The following is a 22,842-nucleotide window of genomic DNA, read 5'->3' as shown; positions in this document are numbered from 1 at the left end:
ATAGGCCAAGGTTGAGGTTGTGGATGTTTGATTTTTATGGTTGGTCTTTTTGGTGGGGGTTGAGATTCAGGTTCAGACTTAGAGTTTGATTCCTTCCTCTTTTAGGTTGTTTGAAGGTTGGAGGTTTAGGGTCAAATGGTGGTTGGTTCTTGGATTTCTTGGATAGGTCTCAGGGTTTTGGGTTAGAAGATGGAGGTGAATCTTTTCTTTTGGCATAAAGTTTCAATGTAGGTTGGCTAGGATTGGAGGGTTTTGGCTTGGCTTGAGTTTGCTCTCCTTGAGTCTGCTGAGATGGTGCCCCAGACTCTAGATCAACAGATTGCGACTGAACTTGCTCTGACTACTCTACCAATGATTATGGTTCCTCTTTCTTGACCTTTCTTCTTATATGCTTTTTAGAATATTTAGGGAAGTTATAAGCTATTCCCATTTTAACAAATGCCAAACCTTTAAGCTATGTGGTTCTTGCACATGGTTCCATCACAGAGACATATACTCCACTATTCTTCATGATCTAAGTGAAAAACATTCCATAAGGAATAAGGTTCTTGATATTCTTGGCATGGAATCTATCCTTGAACGCTTAAAGCCAATAAAAGAAGATGACTTCAAGCATATTTACCTTTTCGCCTACCATCACCTTATAGATGCAGAATTTGTCTCTGTCACTCACATAGTCTATTGATCCTACTCTAGGCACAACTATGTAAAACAAAAAGCTATGAATGAGTCTGCACATAAAGGTGAGATTGGCGGTCCATAGAAAACTGACCAAACCCTTTTTATCAGACAACTTTGGGTGATGTTTTCCATAGAGCATAAAATTCATTGTTTCTTGGGTTATCTCCTTTTCCCAATCTCTATCATAAGTTAGACCTTCTTCTGAACACATAATCATTGTAGCAATAGTCTTAGGAGAGATGATCACTTCTCTTTCATTTACAGTCCCGTGAATACTGACTTCATCCTACCTAGTTGTTCCCCAAAATAAGTGTAGGACCCATAGTGCCAAGAACTAAACATCTCCAAGAATTGCGTCCAGCCGACACGATCAAACAAATCTGATGAGAATCTTGAAATTGGCCAAATACAGGCTAAAGGCCTAAGTGGAGAAGGGCGAAGGCCCAAGTGGAGAAGGATAAAGCCCCCGAATGGAGAAGGATGAAGGCCCAAGTGGAGAAGGATGAAGGCCCAGAGGCAGAGACACTATCAAGACTATTAATTGTTGCTGAAGGCCCAGATTAATTTGAAGGCCCAAGTTAAATATGTTTTTTAGTTATAATTTTTATTTATTGTAATTTTGGCCCAAATTGTTTAGAAGGCCCATGTCTATTTTTAACTTTTTGTTCAGATACACTATAAGTATTGGTTTTTATTTTCAATAAAAAAAACTTTTGGCATTTTCATAAAATTGGGTGAGAGTTTCTCTCTGGGTTCCTTGTTGAACCAATTATCAGACTTATCAAGGTAATCCTTGTGGCGTCTATCCTGACTTATCTTCCTTCACCGGAAGTGGTGTCTACCCTGACTTATCTTCCTTCACTCGAAGTGGCGTCATCCAAAACCTCCGTAGCCTGTATTAAACGATCCGCTCCTACTCAGGTTCACATCATCTGGTATCAGAGCTTCGGCTCTTGATACAGGTTCTATCCTATCCTATTATTTTTCTTTGTAATTTGTCTAGGTTCGTGTTTTGTCCTTGTTTTGTTATTTGCGTTTTTGTTTACATCTTGTTTCGTTCTTGTTTGCGTCTTGTGTTCTGTTATTTGCGTTCTTGTTCTTGTTTATAACTAAAAAAACATATTTAACTTGGGCCTTCAAATTAATCTGGGCCTTCAGCAACAATTAATAGTCTTGATAGTGTCTCTGCCTTTGGGCCTTCATCCTTCTCCACTTGGGCCTTCATCCTTCTCCATTCGGGGGCTTTATCCTTCTCCACTTGGGCCTTCGCCCTTCTCCACTTAGGCCTTTAGCCTGTATTTGGCCAATTTCAAGATTCTCATCAAAATCCTTCACAATAAGTCCTTCTTCCATCAGACTTTGAAAGTTCAACCATTTTCCAGAGATGAACCAGTCTTTAGGAAAGGCCTTCTTTGTGTCTTCAACGCTATTGATAGTTGAAACCTTAACAAGATAATTTCTTTTGGAAGCCATTGTTCATATAAAGATTCAAAGTTTGAACCAAAAAAAAATGAAGAATCGAGTTCCCAGATGATAGTAAAGACATAAGAGATTTTTTAGAGTTCGAGTTTTTCAAAAATAGATTTTTTAGAGTTCAAGTTTTTCAAAAAGAGTTCTCAGATGATAGTAAAGACATAAGAGAAACATGCAGTAACAGTTCAAAAATGCATTAAATTTTTTAAAGGAGTTTCACAATTATGGTAGGAAAAGATGGTGGTGCACATTTTTTAAGAAAAACTGAAAGGTTTTTTATCTTTGTGAACATGCCTCCCTACCGTCTGTAGACTTGAACATGTGTTTAACCATATTTAAATGTTCTCTTATACAGACAAAATGTTCCTTAGACAAAATTTTAGTGAAGATATCAACCTATTGATGATCTATGTCTACAAATTTTACATCAAAAACCCATTTTTGCACATAATCACGAATGAAATTATATCTTGTCTGGATATGTTTGGCCTTTGAGTGTTGTATGGGATTTTTAGACAGATTGATTGCACTAGTGTTGTCACAATATAATGGTATGTTGTTTTCAATACTAGAGTAATCTTCTAGTTGATACTTTACCCATAGCAGTTGTGAATAGCAACATGCAGCAGACACGAACTTAGCTTCAGCGGTAGATAGTGCAATGGAGTTATGCTTCTTACTTACCCAAGATATCATAAATGGTCTAAGATAATGACATTCATCACTTGTACTTTTTTGTTCAATTTTATCTCTTGCACAATCTACATTGCAATATCCTACCAACTTGAAATCTTGATTTTTTCTTACAGAATAGACTTTGGTTAGTGGTGCCTAGTAGATATTGTAAGATCCTTTTAGCATCTTTGAGATGTGATTCTCAAAAATTAGATTGAAATCTAGCACACATATATATGCTACACATAATGTCATATCTAGTGGCAGTGAGATACTGAAGCGATCCAATCATACCTCTATAGATATTCTAATCTACTGGTTTACCTGATTCGTCTTTACTTAGAGGATTGGAAGCATGAATAGGAGCTTTCATTAGTTTAGCTTCTTCCATCTTAAAATTCCTCAGAAGCTCTTTAGTGTATTTCTGTTGATGAATGAATATACCTTTGTTATCTTGTTTGATCTAAAGTCCTAAAAAGAACTTGAGTTCTCCCATCATGATCATTTCAAACCCACTCTTCATTATATCAGAGAAATCCTTGCACAGAGATTCATTAGAAGCTCCAAGGATAATATCATCAACATATATTTGAACTATAATGAAATCTTTGCCAACTTCTAGAAAGATTTGTGTCTACTTTTCCTATTATAAAACTATTTTCTAAGAAAAAAAGAGCTTAGTTTGTCATACCATGCACGTGGTGTATGTTTCAGACCATACAAAACCTTTTTAAGTTTGAAAACATGGTCTAGAAGAGTTTGATCCTCAAAACATAAGGTTGTTTGACATATAATTCCTCTTTAATACAACCGTTTAAAAAAGCACTTTTAACATCCATTTGAAAAAGCTTAATATTTTTGTGAGCAGCAAAGGCAAGCATGATTCTTATAGCTTCAATTCTAGCAATATGAGCAAAGTTTATTGTGAAATCTACACCTTTTTGTTGGTTAAATCCTCAAGCCACTAACCAAGCTTTGTTGCGTACTACTTTTCCTTGTTCATCCAGCTTGTTTCTGAAGACCCATCTTGTTCCAATGATGCTCTTGTTTTTTGGCTTAGGAACAAGTGTTCAGACATCATTTCTGATAAACTGATGAAGTTTTTCTTCCATTATGATGATCCAATCATTGTCTATCAAAGCTTCGTCTATAATTTTAGGTTCGAATTCAGACTCCAAGGCATAAGACACAAGGTTTTTGAATAATGATCTAGTTTTAACTCTTTCAATCTAATCTCCCATGATCTGATGTTGTGGACGATAATGAACAAATTTCCAGTCCTTCATATGAGGTGGTTGATCTGAGGGTTCTTTAGTCTGAAGAAGATCTTCATCAGATTGTTTGACTTTATCTATTTTAGATATATCAGACTGACCTATCTATATATCTACCAAATCATCCTTAAGATCCGATAGTTTCCTATCAGATGTTATAGAATTTAACATGAATAAATTCTTCCACGACTAAAGTCCTTGAATTTAAAATTTTGTAGGCTTTGGATGTACCAGAATATCCTAAGAAGATTCCTTTATCTGTTTTTGAATCAAACATTCCCAGTTGGTCCTTAGTGTTTAGGATAAAACACTCACATCCAAATGGATGAAAGTATGAGATATTGGGTCTTCTTCCTTCCCATAGTTCATAAGGAGTCTTTTTGATGAAAGGTATGATCAATATTCTATTTTGAACATAACATGTTGTGTTTACTGCTTCTACCAAGAAGTGCTTAGGAAGTGAGTTCTCACAGAGCATGGTCCTAGCCATTTCTTGCATAGTTCTATTTTTCCTTTCAACTACCCCATTTTGTTGAGGAATTTTCAGTGAAGAGAAGTTGTGGAAAATACCATTCTTTTCACAGAATGATCTGAACTTAGCATTCTCAAACTTAGTCTCATGGTCACTTTTAATAGAAGAGATACAAAAACCTTTTTCATTTTGAATTCTTTTACAAAATATTTCAAAGAACTTAAAAGAATCTTGTTTATGTGCAAGGAAGTAAACCCATGTGTATCTGGAATGGTCATCAACTATAACAAAGTCATATTTCTTTCCTCCCAGACTTAACTTTCTTGTTTGTCCAAACAAATCCATGTGTAAAAGTTCTAAAGGTCTCGAAGTGGAAAATTTATCTTTAGATTTAAAAGAAGTTTTCATATATTTCCCTTGTTGACATGCTTCACAAAGAAGATGAGTTTTCCAATAGATCTTGAGTAGTCCTTTTACTAAATTATTTTTGGAAAGTTTTGGAATGTGCTTCATATTGACATGTCCAAGTTTTTAATGCCAAAACCACATTTCATCTTCTCTAGAAAGTAGACACTTTACATGTTGTTTATTGAGACCTATTAGATCAATCTCATAGAGATTGTTATGTCGTATGGCAGTAAAGCGAGACTTGTCTTTTTTTTGTCTTGACTATACACTAGTCTTTGTTGAAGGATACAATATAACCACTATCACAAAATTGACTTATGCTCAGTAAATTATATTTTAGACTTTCAACATATAAGAGGTTGTCTATGGAAGCTAAGGAAAGAATACCAAATTTACCTATACCAATAATTTTTCCTTTTCCTATGCCTCCAAAAGCAATTGTTCCTCCTTTAATGGGTTTTAGGTTGAGGAACATAGACCTTTCCTCCATCACGTGTTGTGAGCATCCACTGTCTAGGTACCAACTTAAACCCTAGCCTTTTCCTACCAAGGATATCTATAATGGGAACAATTTGAGATTTTGGTACCCATATCTTTTTGGGTCCATAAGCATTAGTACCCTTAGACATTTGTTTCTTCTTATGGATACATCTGAACTTGCAGTGTGCAGACTTACCATAGAAGTCACACTTTTCTGCTACAAATAGTGACTTAGAAGATGTTGATGAAATTTTAGAAGCATGAGTTAAAGTGTTGGAACTTTCCAAAAACTTTCCAAAGTCTTTTGTAAGACAAGTGATCTTCTCTCTTGGTTTTCTAACTGTATAGGATTCATCAATCTTACTGGTCTGACTCAAACTCTTTTCCAAAGCCTGGATTTTCTCTTGCAGAACTTCATTTGATTTCTTCAGTTCAGTATTTTCACAAGCAGATATTTTGTATTTTTCCTTATACTTTTTCCATTTAAGAGAAATCATATGACTGTTTTGAAGAAGATCATAGGGCATATCTTCTCCATTGTCTAACGAAGAAGAAGAAGAAGAAGAGTTAGATTCAAAGCATGTTTTTACCTCTACTTTTTCATTCGTGTTGGCCATAAGATAAATGTTAGCTTGCTCATCGTCTAAGATGTTGCTCTTTTCATTGTCTGAGTCATCCCAGGTTACCATCAGGCTTTTCTTTTTCTTGTCTCCAGAATGTCCTTTTCTCTTTATCTGTGGACATTTTGCCTTTATATGAACATGTTTCTTACACTCAAAGCAGATGATCTCATTGTTCTTCTCCTTGTGTTTCTTTTTAAATCTTGCATCTTTTCGTCTGGAGAAGTGCCGAAACTTTCTTTTCTTCTTCATCATTTGTTTGGATTTTCTTGACGTAAGGGCCATTTCATTATCTATGGATTCGTCAGAGTTGTCATATGAGGCGTCAGACTCAACCATCTATACATTCAGATCCCTAGATGAGCTCTTACTTTCTTCATGTCAGGAGTTGGTTTCTCTAGTATTTGGGGGTAGTGGAGTTTCTTTTTGGGAGATGATCTTTGTTTTTAAGATGAACTTCATGAACTCTTAGAATACCTAACAATTCATCCCAAGATAGAGTTTTTAAATTTCTAGATTCTTGGATAGTTATTGCCTTTGGTTCCCACACTTCAGGAAAACTATCTAAGATCTTCAGGTTGATCTGAGCTTTTGTGAAGGTCTGTCCTAGAGCTTCAAGTCCATTTAGAAGGACATGCAATCTTCCAAACATACCATCCACAGATTCTCCTTCCTTTATACAAAAACTTTCATAGTGACGTGCAAAGTGGCAGCTTTTCTAAGTTGAACATCTTTAATTCCTTCATAATTTATGCTTAGAGAGTCCCAGATTTCATTAGTTGTCTTTAATATGCATATCTTACTAAACTCATTTTTGGAGAGAACATATGTTAAGGTATAATGAGCTTTTGTGTTTAGCTCCATTATAGCCAAATCTTTATTTGTCCATTCTACTTCAGGCCTGATAATAGGTATGTCTCCTTTGTGATGATCAACCAGAGCCTGTAGTGATTGGACTGGATGTACATCTTCATTCTATCTTTCCAATATGGATAGTCTTAAAGACAAAGTAACAAATGAAGTTTTAAAATTTATACCACATGCGGTACTAGATCATGACTTTATTTGCCTATCGTTTGAAAACATGACGAGATGTTATAAAGATATTAGGCGCATACCACACAACATTTTACATTTATATTTGTTTGCATTTAATCAAAATAGTTAAGGGTCTTGATTCATTTTTAAGACGTAAATGTTCTTTTGACTCATCAAAAACCCATGAACACAATTTAGTCACCTCAACCATCCATCAAACTAACATTCTCCAACACCAATCTAAAATTCCAACAGAAATAGACACCAACAAAATAACATAATTAAAAAAAGCCATACTAAGTAAGTGAGAGAACAAAGAGAGTCACATCCTCGTTGCCCTCTATGCATCTTGTTGTGGCCAGATCTGTGCTCGCCGCCATTGGTAGCTCCTCCTGGTCGACAGTGGCCTTCAACAACAGACCCTTTTCATCTTGCTCTCGCTTCCATTACTAAAGCCCCTTCTTCTTCAATGCTTCATTTAGAGCCCCCTTGAAGCACCATACAACAAACGCTCCAAAAATTTATATCTAAGTCAGATCAAGATCGTGGCGGAAGGAAGTGGAGTCATATCTATGGGATTTTGAATGAGAATGAGAAGAGGTGTCAATGTCGCATGATATCAATGGTAACAAAGGTGACACCTCAGTGGTATAGCAATTGATGTGATCGTGATGGAGGAGGGCGTGGCGAGGTCAAGGGGCGACATTTTCGACGAGGGATATGCCTACATGATAATGGTGGTAAAGGAGAACACTTCCTGCAGAGTGACAATAAAGAGAGACAATTGTGAAGTCGTGAAGAATTGAGAAATTGTGTTTATTTTATTTTTGTGTTTCAAACTTTCAATATGAATTTGAAATTATGTATAGGTTGAATTTGGATTGGGATATAACAATTTTTTTTACTGCTTTTAGATACTAGAATATGTTTATGACCTTTAAACAGGTTATGTAAGCAATTTTTGATAATTTTTAACTGTTAGAAAATATAACAAAATAAAATAATTATAAAAATATTGTCATATCATCATTTAACGGTTAAAGTGAATGAAAAGATCAAAACATTGGATGAAAAAAAAGTTTAAAGACGAAGATTAATCCCTAAAAAATTAAAAAACAAAAATCATAAGAGTCAAAAAGTTTGGGGACAAAAACATAATTTATCCATAAAATTTTATAAGTACTAAAACTAAATTCTTAAACATTAAATGACTAAAAAATATTTTTTAAATAGCTTAATGTGACATTACACCACAATTCTGCCACGTGGCAAAATACAGTCAGTTGTGCAATGTTGACCATTAAAATATGCCGTTTTCACAATTTGTACGAATAATTCCGATAACGATTGACCTAAGTTGAATAATAGTGTTTTCATTCATTTTTCCATGGCACATTTATTTTTATTCTTAAAAAAATAAAAATAAGGATATTAATGAATAACCCGACGCAGGAGAAAGCAAGAGAGAGCGAATCGCGTTTACGCAACCCCGGGACGCGAGGAACACCAACAGCAGCAACCCGCTACTGCTGCAGTGTGGTGGCAGTTGCCATGCTTGCAAGTTAGAAAGAAAGAAACAGTGCTCGCTCGAATTTCGAGAACGAAAGAGAGGAAGAAAAAATGTACAGCAGTGGTGGCGCTGAAGCCGAATCGGAATCTGAATCTGAGCGCAATAGAATGGGTGATGATAAGGAAGAACAGGGCTCCTCGTTCAAGAGCTGGGCCAAACAAACGGAGGAGAGTTATCAGCTGCAGCTCGCTCTTGCTCTTCGTCTTTCTTCTCATTCAGCTTCTTCTTCGGATCACCCCTCTTCTTCGGCCCAGACGCTCACGCACCGGTTTTGGGTATTCACGTCTTTTCACAATGAATTTGTTCTTCGAAAGTATATGCTAATTGGTGTCTGTTGTGGGTGAAATATGTTTTAGGTTTCAAGATTGGTCTTAATTTCTGTATTTTTAAAAAGGATGATGATGTTGGTCTTTTTTGTTTTGTGTGATTGATGAATTGCGTCCCCTTTTTTGGATTCTTTTATGGAATTTAGGATACTGGGGTGAGAGACCAAATTCACTGATCATTTTAAAAAATAAGATAACATGATTTATAAAAGATAGGACTAAGATCAATTTTACTTTTACAGACTATTGAGATTTTTTGAATCGGATCGAATCCGGTCCGTATGGTCTAATTGTAAGACAATTACCATGCCTACTGAGGATCCCGGTTGCAGGATATTGAGATCCTAACACAATTTTATGCTATTATTATTAAATTTAATTGAGAGGGGTAAGAAGAGAGAATGGAGATAGAAGAGAGGGAGAGGAGAGTGACTATTATTATTATTATTATTATTATTATTTATTGTGTTTTTTTAAAAGCCACTATAATCTATCTATATATATAGGCAATTCAACACAAACTAAACTAACTTCAAATCTGCAATTTCCTAACAGAATCAGTTATAAGAGATTACTGATTTACAAAATTACCCTTAGTCACCATGACAATACGTATCATAAATATACAATTTTGTCTTTGTAAGTGACTAACCTATATTGATTTGAAAGGTATGCGTGTGTATAATTCAGTCCTCACTTGTGAGACTGATATTAGTTTGGGGCAAACAGTTTAGAATCAATTATATCATAATTAACTCTGTCAAAATTTTAATTAAATGGATACTTAATCGAAGAATTTGTTCACTTCATGAAAAATTTAATCCCCAAATTTGGTTAACTTCACAAAAGAAGGATTAAGTTAACAAGATAAATTTAAAACAGTTATCTGTCAATGAAGCACCATGTATGCATACCAGAGTTTTACTGGATATATATACCAATGTACTGATTCAGCTTAGTTGAGTGTAGCATGTTTCATATTAGTCATCAATAATTTGGGTATTGATAGTATAAAGTAACTTTGGAATTATCCATGCACCTTTAAATTGAATGCTTAATCGATAGAGCTAGAATTTCCATGTGCCCAAGTTTTGTGTATATCAAGTATTAACCTTTCCTTTAACTGGAAATATATTGAGTGTTTCTATGCTTTCATATTGGCCAGGTAGATGGTTGTTTGCAATACTCTGATAAAATTATAGATGGATTCTACTTAATCCATGGGATGGATGTATATACATGGACTATAAGTACTGATCTGCAGAATGTTGGTATGATTCCGTCATTTGAATCACTGATGTCAATTGAACCTAGCGATGACTTGTCAATCCTAGTGGTTGCTGTTGATAAATCTAGAGATCCTGGTTTGAGAGAACTGCAAAATAGGGTAGCAAGTCTTTCAAATAACTGGATTACCACGAAAGATGCAACTGATCAGCTTGCAAATCTTGTTTGCAATAGGATGGGGTCAGTTACCTGTCTTCAATTTTTTAAGAAATTTTTTTTAATTGTTTTGGAAAGTCACAATTGCATTGACATCTTCCTAACGAGCTTTCACTGTCTTCTGAAGGGGAGGATCTTTAACTGAGGAAAATTTAGGTACACGCTGGAAGGAATGCACCCAACTTCTTAAAAGCTGCCTGCATTCCGTCATTCTTCCAATTGGAAGCTTACCCATTGGCCTTTGTGTCCATCGAGCTTTGCTGTTTAAAGTATTATTCATTATTTAATGCTTTGTTTATACGTTGATGATTTTCTGGTTACATTACTTTTACATCAATGTCACTCAGATTAACATTTATCTTTTAGTTCTTTATTTATTCTCCTTATTGACTCATAGTGATGCAAACAATTGGGAGTTTCTAACTGAGAATATTCTTTGTTTTGCATACTACTGAAGTTTGGTTGTTCTATATTTGAATTGAATACCCTATAACAATTTAAAATGCAGGTGTTGGCTGACTTAATCAATCTACCATGCCGTATTGCAAAGGGCTGCAAGTATTGTAGGAAGGATGTGGGTGCCTCATGTATAGTGCAATTTGGTTCTGACAGGTTTGTTGCATTAATAAATTAATAAATCAAATAAAAGTACATGGAAAATTTGAGTATGAATAGTTTTTTTTTTTAATTATTTGCAACGTTGTGTGGGTAAAAGTGATCAAAAAGTAAAGATGGGTGTTTCAGAATATTTTTGTTAGAACTTAGATGCTTTTGAAATACAAAGTGGTTTTCCAGTATGGATATATACCATATTTTTTTCCCTATTTTCTGGTTAGAAATTACATTTTATTTGGATGAGAAGTGAAATAGGGAGTAAAGAAATTTGGAAAAGAAATAGGAGGGATTAGAACTAAAAGGGGAATAGGGTAGAAAAAATGTATTATTTGGCTGAATAGAAATAAGAAGGAAAGAAGTGGAGAAATTTCTCGTCTTATTTGAATAAGTGGAAGAGAGAGTGGAAAGAAATAAATAGATTGTACAGAATGAATTTTTATACTTATTTTAAAAAATAAATTTATCGCAAATCTTTTTAACTTTTTACTCTATTCTTTTTTATTAACAAAATTATTTATCAATATTTTTCATTTTTTTATGTTATAAAAATCCTTTTAAACTTTTAACTAAAATACAAAAAATGAAAGTACTTAAGTAAAACACAATTTCCCTTAATTATTAGGGAATGGTGGCATTTTTTTTTTTCTATGATGTGAAGTGCCTACTATTGCCTTTCCCAATATATGTGTGTGTTTGGGATAATTGAAGGTGGAAATGCTTTCACTAGCTGTAAATAAAGAATGAAATCACAGAATAATTAGAGATGAATATATGAAGGTACTGTTTAAACAAAATTTCGCCGGTAAAGTTTGAACTTTAAACTACTTTCTTCTCGAATATATATGGTTTGCCAACAACTGGAAAAATATCTTACCATGATTGGCAACCTAGATTCCACACACACACATATGTGCATGTTCAATTAATTTTCCCAATGAATAATAAATAAAATGTAATGCTTAATCAGAAAAAAATAGTAAAGGTCATAAATTAACAAATTATGTTAAAAATATTAAATATAAAAAACTCTTTTAATATATGCTTACTCTGTTGTTTTATAAAGAAATTATAAACATAAATTACAACTAATTAAGTAAAAATTTTGACATAAATAATCCATATGAGCTGATACATATTTACTCTTGATATATTTCATGAAAAAATAAAATGCCCCAAGATATATCTTTACTTTTTTACTCAATAAAAGAATTGTATGACACCCTGAAATTTGAAAATAAATTTGACAAACATGAAACATCTGTTGGGGCTTTTATAGTTTCTTTCCATTGTTCTTTGATTTTTTCCTCTTCCATGTTTGTTTTATGTTTTGTTCTTTGTTTTAGAAGGATTCCTTACAGCTGTTGGTCTGTAATTCTTTCTCTTCATTTCATGAATTTATTCTTTTACAACATAGTGTATAGGTCCGTGAAGCTAAGCATACAAAATTTTCCATCTGTAAGGAAACTGATTATAGTTGTTGGTCTATATTGGTTATTTTTTTTTTGCACAGCAAAAATAATTATATTAATAATAGGTCAGTATTAGCAATACTGACGAATGACGATTAGATACAATAGGCAAAACCTGCCAATCCCAAACTACTAAAAAAGACCAGCACAGAAGCTGGGTACCCAGCAATCAGACAACCCTACGACATTTCTTCCTTCAATCTGACAGACCATTGATTAAAGTGAGTATGGAAATCTTGCTCCATACAACGTAATCATGACCAAGTGTGGAATAAAGCTTCATCCATGACTTTTTCGGAGCTGAAAGTCTGATTTTTGAAAATCAGAGAATTTCTATGCTTCCAAATAGTCATAGATAAAGCTATCCAAAGCACTTGCCACCTTTTCTCTACTGAGGTTTTCCCACTCCAATAACAGAATTGCTGAAAGTGATATCTAGGTTCCAGTGGGAAAGGACCCACTCTATTGACCCAGCCCAATGCCTCCCACCAAATTTGTCTAGTTTTTATGCATGAATACATAACATGGCCTACATATTCCTCTTCCATATCGCAGAGAGGACAATTAAAAGAAAGCAACTCCACATGTCTCCTCCTTAGATTATCCTTGGTAGGTAATCTGTTCTTGAAAATTCTCCAAGCAAATGCAATTGCTCTTGGTGGAATTTTTAAAGTCCAAATGATCTTGGTGGCACTGTCTACAGGAGCTTGTCTGTCCTCAGCCTTCAAAAGAGTGTAAGCTGACTTTGTTGTATAAGAGCCACCAGGGTCGGCATTCCATAAAAGAAGATCCCTAGCTGAAGGTTGTATATGAACATGTTCAATATCTGCCATGAACTCTGCTGCTGTACTAATTTCGTGCTCAAAAAGATTTCTCCTCCACTGAAATTGCCATTCCCATCTGTTATCAACTAGGAGGCCCATTGAGTTGATTGAATGATTCTGCTGAGTGCTAATCTGGTACAAAGATGGGTATTTGGCTTGTAATGTTAGGTCTCCTTCTCTCCATTTATCCTTCCAAAACCTGATTTTGGCCCCATCACCCACCTTCCACCTCATGTTATTGATGAGGCTATGATTATGCTGTTGCTGGAAAACAGCTCTTAGGTCCTTCCACCAAGGGGAGCATTCTGCACTGTTTCTTCCAAAACATAAAGCATTCCACCCACCATACTTGGACATCAAAACTCTAGCCCAAAGCTGATTCTGGTTATTAGCCAGATCCCATCCCCATTTACCAATCAAGGCCTCATTAAACTTAGACAAATCTTTGATCCCCAACCCTCCTTTAGTCTTGGGAAGACAAACAATATCCCAGATCACCCATGGTATCTTAGCTGTTTCAGAACCACCCCCCCACAAAAAGTTCCTCTGAATAGAAACTACCTTATGTATCACTTTTTTAGGAATTCTGAAAAAAGAGAGAAGGTAGATAGGGAGGGCTGTTGGGACAGAATTGATGAGGGTTATCCTGCCCCCCATAGAAAGACATCGCTGCTTCCATTTTGCAAGCTTAGCTTCATATTTGTTGATGAGAGGTTGCCATACATTCCTGCTTCTAGAGCTCGACCCCACAGGAATTCCAAGGTAGGAAAAAGGAAACTGCAGCTGGCCACAATTCAGAAACAGAGCTGCCTCCCTACACCAAGCTTCAGATTTGCCCATACAACCAAATTGGCTTTTAGCATAGTTGATCTTAAGGCCAGAAGCCATCTCAAAGATTCTCAAGATAGATTTCATAACTCTAACATTAGCAGTAGTTGCAGAACCAAAAAACAAAGTATCATCTGCATATTGCAGAATATTAATCTCTTCCTTTTTGCTCCCCACTTGGTAACTGCAGAACAAATTCTTAGAGATGGAAGTCCTTATCAATCCGGTAAGACCCTCGGCTACTATGTTAAAGAGGAAAGGTGCAAGGGGGTTTCCCTGCCTTAAACCTCTCTCAGGCACAAACTCTGTGGTGGGGCTGCCATTAATTAAAATAGAGATAGTTGCACTAGACAAGCATCCATAGATCCAATTTCTCCATCTATCACAGAATCCCATTCTCACCATCATATAATTTAAAAATCCCCAAGAAACTGAGTCGTATGCTTTTTCAAAGTCAACTTTGAAGATCATACACGATTTATTTTTGAATTTGGCTTCAGCTATAATCTCATTAGTAATCATCACTCCATGAAGGATGTGCCTTCCTTTCATAAAAGCAGTTTGTCTTTCATCAATGAGATGATGTATAACATGAGCAAGCCTATTAGCCAAAATCTTGGACAGTATTTTATAGACACACCCTATGAGGGATATAGGTCTATAATCATTAATGGATTGGGGGTTATTAGTCTTGGGGATGAGGGCTATGAAGGAAGCATTGCCTCCTTTGGGGAATCTTCCATTGATGTAGAACTCATCCAGGAATCTGCTTATATCAGGTTTCAGAATTTCCCAAAACTTCTTGATGAAGTTGAAGTTCAAACCATCCGGACCAGGGCTTTTATCTCCCCCACAAGCCCACACAGCTGCTTTGATTTCCATTTCAGAAAATCTGGCGACAAGGCTTTCATTCTGATCTTGGTCAAGGGAAGGGAAATGAACCCCATCCAGAGTTGGCCTATTATGGTTCTGTTCTGTGAATCTATCCTTGAAATGTGTGAGTACTGCCCTCTTTACACTGCTGGGGTCATGGACCCATTCTCCATCCATGAGCAAGCCTTGAAAAGCATTTACCCTCCTTCTATGGTTAATCAATCTATGAAAATAAGCTGAATTTGAATCCCCTTCTCTTATCCACTTCACTCTAGATTTCTGCCTCATCATAGATTCATAAGCTGTAGCTGCTGCCCATAGCTGTTCCTGCAAGGATTTTTTGAGCTCCATTTCAGCTTGAGACATGGTTGACCCATTGACTCCAGCCTCCAAAGCATTGAGATCCTTCTTTAAATTCTGGATTTTAGTAGATGTAACGCCACCATTTTGTAAACTCCACTGCCTTATTTGATTTTTGATGAGCTTTAATTTCTGTTTGAGAACAAAACCTCCCCAACCACTAGGATGATAATTACTCCAGCTGTGAACCACCATATTCTGAAAGCTTTTTTCCTGCATCCACCAATCCATTATCTTGAAAGGTTTAGGTCCCCAATCATTGGCTCTAGACCTTAAAAGGATGGGGCAGTGATCAGAGAAGTCTCTATCCAACACGAATTGAGTAGTATCTGGCCATTGGGACAGCCAATCATCAGAAAGAAGGAATCTATCCAATCTGCTCATGACAGACCCATTGGGTCGACACCATGTGAAGAATCTCCCAACAGACCTAACCTCCTCAACCTCCATATCCATAATCCAAGAATTAAACTCAGTGGTACTAGTAGAGCTTCCCACTGATTGGGATGAAGTCGTTCTCTCATGTTGATATCTAATGGAGTTAAAATCACCCATAATGCACCACAGGTCAACATGAGAAGAGGATTTAAGGTGTTTTAACTCATCCCACTGCTCTCTCTTTCCTTGTAAATCACAAGGGGCATATACATTGATGAGGCAGACCTTTTTATTTCCTTTAGTCCACGTGCCTTCTAACAAAATAAAGCCTTTTCCAGCCACCCTTTTATCCACATCGAAAAACTCATTATTCCATATACTCAGCAGACCTCCCGCTGCATTGCTAGAAGGGACAAATTCCCAAGAGACATTTCCATCCCCCCACATATATTGACATAGGCTTTTGTCAATGGACTCCCTTTTAGTTTCCTGAATACATAGAACATCAACATTGTTAGCCATGGTTAACTTTCTAATTGCTGACCTCTTGACTCCACTGCCCAGCCCTCTAGAATTAAGTGACAAAATATTCATGGGTCATGCTGCTCCATTCCCATCACTACTGCTGATTGAGGGAAAATGCTACTATTAGTAACACCATGCTTCCTCTTCTCCTTACAAAAGTTTTTATCATCATAGGCCACACCCAGCTTTCTAACAATCTCCCTATGGAGATCCTCCTCATACTCTAAATCACTGTTATGGAAGCTGTTATTAGTGGCAGGGGATTGTGAGGGACTATCTTGTTTAGGGGTTCTCCCAACGAAATCTGGGGACTGAAGGAACATCTCCTCCCCATTTTCTATTTGATTAATCTCAGGGTCCTTAGTCCACGAAGCAGAGTCAGCCTTACAACATCCTGGGTTACAGTTTTCTTGGGCCAAAAGGTTTACTGCAGCAGACCCCTTTCTTCTAACATACACCTTGAAGGCTGAAGGGGTCTGGTTACCTTTGGAACTTGGGCTGATATTAATGAGGCCCAGATTATGGTCCACTGCTCTCTCCATCAGATTTGAAGAAAGCTTTTCTTGAGGACTTATGGTGTTTGACCCTCGTTTGACCCCTAAAGAGGCTTTTGGGCTATTGACTGAGGGTTCATCCCCTTGTACCCAAGGGGTAATGGCTTTTATTAAATCCTCTTGGCTTTTGTCCACAACGTTCATTTCTACAAATGGAAGCTGCTGGTGGCTAGGACAGCACCTCCTATCATCTGCCATTCCTTCCCCACGAAAATCCGAGAGTAGGGGACCGTTGCTGTCCATCTGACCCATGCGACCACGTGTCAGGCACCCAGTCGCTACCTGAGGCACGTGACGGCTTGGAGGTGACGCGTCAGCACCTGGCGGTGACTCGCATCCATGGCGGCTGGGAGATTTGCCTAAGTTCCCTCATCTCCGGCGACGTTCCGCCATGCATGACTGCGTCCTGGTGGACGACCCGCCGACGGACCTGCCGGAGAAGCTACTGGGAGAAAATCGTTGTAGCCCATGGCTGTTTGGTTCGTTGTCGGAATCTACTATGGCCGTAGAAAAAGGTGACGGCGGAAACCGAACCTCCTCCTCCAACCGCTGCCCTCTTCCCCACCCAGCCTCGAACTCCTCTCGCACGTAAAGGCCGTATTGGATTACGTCCACCATAACCACCACCAAACGATCTATGGGCAGTTTTTCATTCGTCCGGACTAGGACCCGCGCCATGTCAAACCGCGTCCTGTCCTCCGTCGCCGCGTCTAGCTCAATGAGTTCTCCACAGACTGACACGATGCTTGCTAGGCTCTCTGCGTCCCAAACCGTCAAGGGCACCCCCCGAATACGAAGCCATGTTAGTCGGTGTGAAGGCATCATCTCCGGCTTCCATCTCTGCACAGAGAAGAAAGGAGACCCTCCATGCACTTGTTCTTTGTGATTGAGCGCACTGACTGCTTCTTCTTCCAGGTCATAGATAATAACCATGTCGTCACCCCAGTACGTGGTCTTCACCTCCACCCCAAACATTCCATGAAGCTCCTCCTCCACCTTATCAAAGATACCCTTATTTTTTAAATGCCCCACCCAAGCCTTCTCAAGCCATTTGGTTTTTTCTTTGTTCGTCTGAATGTTTATGGGCCCTGTGTTCACCATTGTTGACCCATTTGCAGACGCGGGTCCTCGCCTCTCCTCCCCTTCCTTCTTACAATTTTTGACGACCTCCACGTATGATCTCAGCTTCGTGGCCATAGGCACATGCGTGTCAGGCTCCGTCGGTGCAGTATCAATTCTACTATGAAGGCCAGCGAGTGGCTTGTGTACCCTGTTGCCTCCCCTCTGGTATTTAGGCTTGTTAACAAACATCTTAATCCCCTGAAAATATATTTTGTTATCAAGAATCCTCTCCAACCTATCTCCATCCTTTACCCCTTTGAAACGCACAAAGCCATATCTATGGCCTTGTTTGTTCCTCTTCTGTGGTATGAAGACCTCCCACACTTTTCCCCACTCCTGAAAAATCTTCCAAAGATCTTTTTCACAGACCTCCTCAGGGAATCGGGAAAAGTAGAAGGAAGTTATGTCCGACTTCTCCCTCCACGATGATGGTTGCATAACTCTCGCAGAGGTCTGGTGAGGGGCTTTCAGCTCGTGTATAGTCCTTCAGGTAGCTGGAAGGATCTTTGAAGGTGCCTTTCTTCTTCTTTTCACTGGAATCCATTGTCCTTCCTGCAGGTTGTCACGACTCCGGCTACGGGCGTTAACTTTTCCATCCACTCCCCCTCCATGATGATCCCTTAAACCAGGTCGTCCTCTTTCCTGTCCTTTTGCTGGCCCCAACTCTCGCTTTCTCTGGTTCTCTCTCGCTTTGTCTATCTCTCTCACTCTCTCTCGCTCTGTGTCTCTCACTCGCCTTCTTTCTTTCTCTCTCACACGCCCTCTTTCTTTCTCTCTCTCTCTCTCTACCTTTCTCTCTCATCATCTCTTTACTATCCTAACCACGGTCTATATTGGTTATAGCTTCAGTATTTTTATAAGTTTGCTTCACAGCTAATGACTTTTAAGAAAACTGGAGAAATGCTTAAAAAATTTAACCATAATCTCGTAATATTTTCAACCAAAAGCCTAGTAGCATATTTATCAGCATTTTCTAATGGGGGATTGAACTTATCTACAAGCTATGCGATAGACTGTTTATGAATATTTGTCAGGGGTTGGAATTATATATCAGTTTAATGGTATTTAATTGTTGAAGTCTTTGTTTAGAGGAACTGGAGGGAGCTTTTTCATCAATGTGTTTAATTGTTTTACGTTTTCTTATTACATAGAAAATGTGTATGACACGGTTTTATTAGCAGAAACAAAAACAAGCTCAATTAACTTAGGAATATTGTATACACCTTTCTAGGGAGTATATGATTGATTTAGTTGGAAGACCTGGGGCAACATGCCAGCCTGATTCTTCACTGAATTCTGCATCTTCAATGTTGGTCCCTTCACCATTATGTCATCCAAAGTTCAAGCCAGTTGAAACAGCTGAATATACAAAGACACTAGCCCAATTGTATTTCTTGGACAGTGAAGCACTGCATCTTGTATTTGATACCACATCAGGTTATTTTTTTTGTCACTCTAGATGCTTTTTATGAATATAATTATCATGTGGAATAAGAATCTTGAGAAAAATGAGGCAACTTTTTATTTGCATACTGAAAATTACCGTCTCATCCTTGGTTTTGATGGCCTGTGCTTTCATAGTTATATCTCTGAATTTTCTAACCTTAACTGTATTTTATCTTTTATTTTACATGAAACATTGAAAGTTAAATTTACCATGCACAAAAGGCAAATGAATTAGACCATTTGGATTATTATTGTATTGTTTCTTACAATATTAAGTATGTTTGAGTTTGGCTCGTACTAGTTGTAATTGGGTTATTGTTTTATATGTCAACATCACAATTGTTCTAGGTATTGTTAGTTAAATATACTCTAGTTAGGAGGAAGTAGACTTACTTCTGGCATGGAAAATTTTATGCCATCCTTTGGCTGTAATTTAAGGGACCTAGTGATGTACCACGTGAAATATGAAAGATTGAATATTATTGATTGATTTTCAGTGGCAGTTAAGATTGCTTCCCCCTAATAGGACTTAGGATTAGACAAGTGGGATCAAGGTAATTGAATCGGTATACACAACATGCATCAAAATCCCTATTTTCCAAATTGTGAATCGAATCATATCGTAAATAGTACGATTCATGATCATTAAAAAAAATAGCATATATATATATATATATATATATATATATATGTATATATAAGACATATATTAACACTCTAGTAGCATTTTAACATAAAGAAATATATGAGAAATGAAAACATGCATACATATTTGAAGTCAAATAACTAACAGTGACATATAACTGATATAATATAAGGTTCATGACAAACAAAGATAGAAAGGAAAACAAAAGTTATTTGCTGCTGCACAAGTCAGCGACTTAGCCTCCAACAAAAACACTGCATAAAATCCTAAACCAGTGGCTGTTTGTAGCTGCACAAATTCAGCAACAGCCACCCAAAAATATAAGTGTTGTTTCTTATATTCAGCAGTATAGCCGAGGAACAGAGGAAAGGAGAACGTTAATGAAGAATGAGTATGAGAAGTGAGAACACTTAAAAGGGTGGCAATTAGGTCATGGGTCATTGAAGATTCAATGGGAGGGAAACAATCGGCCCATTCCCTCCCTCTTTCTCTATTATTTTGAAAAAAAAAATTGTTTTTAGGGTTTTTACGAACCGGGTTGTGCATGACCTGACCCTTTTCGCAGTGCAACCCGCTTGGCCAGCTGCGGGAGAAGAATTGTGTGATTCGTCTAGAAATCGTGATTCAGGCATGATTCAGTTCTGATACAGCGACTTGAGCTGCGATTCAGGAACAAAAACAAGATAACCTCTGATTCGTATCGGTGGCAGCTGGAATCGCATCGTATTGTATGATTCATATTGCTAATCACACAATACTAACTACCATGGTTGGGATAGCAATTGGAATAGAAATTTTCTCGTGGTTTTGAGCAAGGGGTTATTTTTTCCCTTTCAACAACACTATTCTGTTGGGGAGTATCAAACACATGTGAGTTCATGAACAATACCATTCTGTTTAAGGAATTTAGTAAGATTTTGATTGACATACTTCCTGCCCTTATTAAAATGTAAGTGTTTAATAGGTTTTCCAAATTGAGTCTGAACCGTCTGGTAAAACTGGACAAATGATTGGAGTACTTTGGATTTATCTCTCATGAGAAATAGTCATGTGATGCAATTACAGTCCCCAATAAAAGAGACATACCATTTGGTGCTAGAAATAGTAGAGATGGATGTGGGTCTCCCATACATTCAAATGAATGGGATCTTAAGGTTCAATACTTCTATCAGAATTAGGGGAAAGAGTTGCTTGTTGATGTTTAGCAGGCTCACGTACGTGCCAATGAATTGAATCAACAAATTCTCACAACCAAAAATGGAAACATAGACTTAAGTTAAAGGAGGATGCCCAAGACAATTGTGCTGAAGCCAAATTTGGGAAACAAGGGACTCTACCACTCTAATGGCAGGAAAGTAACAGCTTGTGACTATATGTGTGACAGAAGTTTGTTCATTACGATCTCCAATCACAAAGGTGGTAGTGGCTGGTGGTGGATGATGTGACAACGATGGGTTTGGTGTCTAAAAATGGAATTGAGTGCATTGAACAAACCAGAGAACAAAACATAAAGTAGCATTGCAGCAATAAAGGTCGCTGTTATGACAGTTACAATGGCAGTCTGTTAGGAACCATCCTAAGTTCCTAACACAGTATAAGATTGATTTGTGAGAGGAGAGTCTGATAGATTGTGCGCTCCAATATCAACTTGAATAAAAAAAGGATAAGGACATGATGGATGATCGAGGCCGTACTCGAATCAAAAAAACATTAAAATGCAGTAACTAGGAAGTGATCTTAGGTCGTTTCCCAACGAGCAATGATAAACCAAATGTTCATAATATACTAGCAGTAACACTAACAATGGGGGGGGGGGGGGTTGTTTGTTGTGTGAATTAAAGAACAAACAAACTGGAATACGAAATTAATAATAGTAAAAACGTGTTGTTTCCTCTGATTCAGAAGCCATTCTCTTGTTCTAGGTTATGAAGGATTCGTCCCTAACAGTTAACCACTTAATCCAACCCTATTTTAATTTACTAAGCGAAAATCAATTTAGGGCTGTCAATATGTGATTTTTTTTTTGAACTGCAAAGATAATTTATATTAATGAATAAAAGTACCAGTGGTACTACAGAATACAAAGAAAGATTGACTTCTGAAGGAGCTAAACAAACAAACAGCCATCACAATAACAAACCACAAACCCTGCCCTTCCTAGAAGCATTAATTAAAAGCTAAAGACATTGCTGAGGACCACTGGAGAAAAGGGACACTGAAATCCCTTTCCCACCCCTTCAACCAGGTCCACATAAGGAAAAGAGTACTATTTGCCAGCTTAGAGATATCAAAGGATTGACTATGGAAGATGATATCATTTCTGAGCTTCCAGATTGAGTTTGTAGCTACCAACCACCAGATTTTCCATCTTCTCTCAGTAGCCAATGTTCCTACAGTAGGTGAATACAACAACAACAACAACAACAACAACGCCTTATCCCACTAGGTGAGGTCGGCTACATGGATCAACTTCCGCCATAATGTTCTATCAAGTACCATACTTCTATCCAAATCATTAAGTTCGAGATCCTTTTTGATAACCTCTCTTATAGTCTTTTTGGATCTTCCTCTGCCTCGAATTGTTTGCCTTCTCTCCATCTGGTCTACTCTCCTCACTACAGAGTCTACCGGTCTTCTCTCTACATGCCCAAACCACCTAAGTCTATTTTCCACCATCTTCTCTACAATAGGCGCTACTCCAACCCTCTCTCTAATAGCTTCGTTTCTAATTTTATCCTGTCG

At 37.3% G+C, this 22,842-nt stretch overlaps 1 protein-coding gene across 3 annotated transcripts in view; it reads left to right on the top strand.

Moving 5' to 3' along the window:
* Positions 1-8,521: 8,521 nt before the first annotated feature.
* Positions 8,522-22,842, top strand: part of LOC100807496 (serine/threonine-protein kinase CTR1) — a 32,625-nt gene continuing 18,304 nt past the window's right edge. For all 3 annotated transcript variants that reach the window (XM_014767724.2, XM_014767718.2, XM_041007134.1), the window contains exons 1-5: positions 8,522-8,966; positions 10,183-10,484; positions 10,588-10,729; positions 10,969-11,072; positions 19,240-19,445. In XM_014767724.2, coding sequence (XP_014623210.1) covers positions 8,742-8,966; positions 10,183-10,484; positions 10,588-10,729; positions 10,969-11,072; positions 19,240-19,445 — 979 coding nt within the window. In that variant the 5' untranslated portion in view covers positions 8,522-8,741. The remainder of the gene's footprint in view (positions 8,967-10,182; positions 10,485-10,587; positions 10,730-10,968; positions 11,073-19,239; positions 19,446-22,842) is intronic.

Source organism: Glycine max, chromosome 2, assembly GCF_000004515.6.
Source record: "Glycine max cultivar Williams 82 chromosome 2, Glycine_max_v4.0, whole genome shotgun sequence".
In the NCBI taxonomy this organism is placed as follows: domain Eukaryota; kingdom Viridiplantae; phylum Streptophyta; class Magnoliopsida; order Fabales; family Fabaceae; genus Glycine; species Glycine max.
The sequence above is the reverse complement of the archived record's forward strand: the minus strand, read 5'-3'. Positions and strand labels throughout refer to the sequence as shown.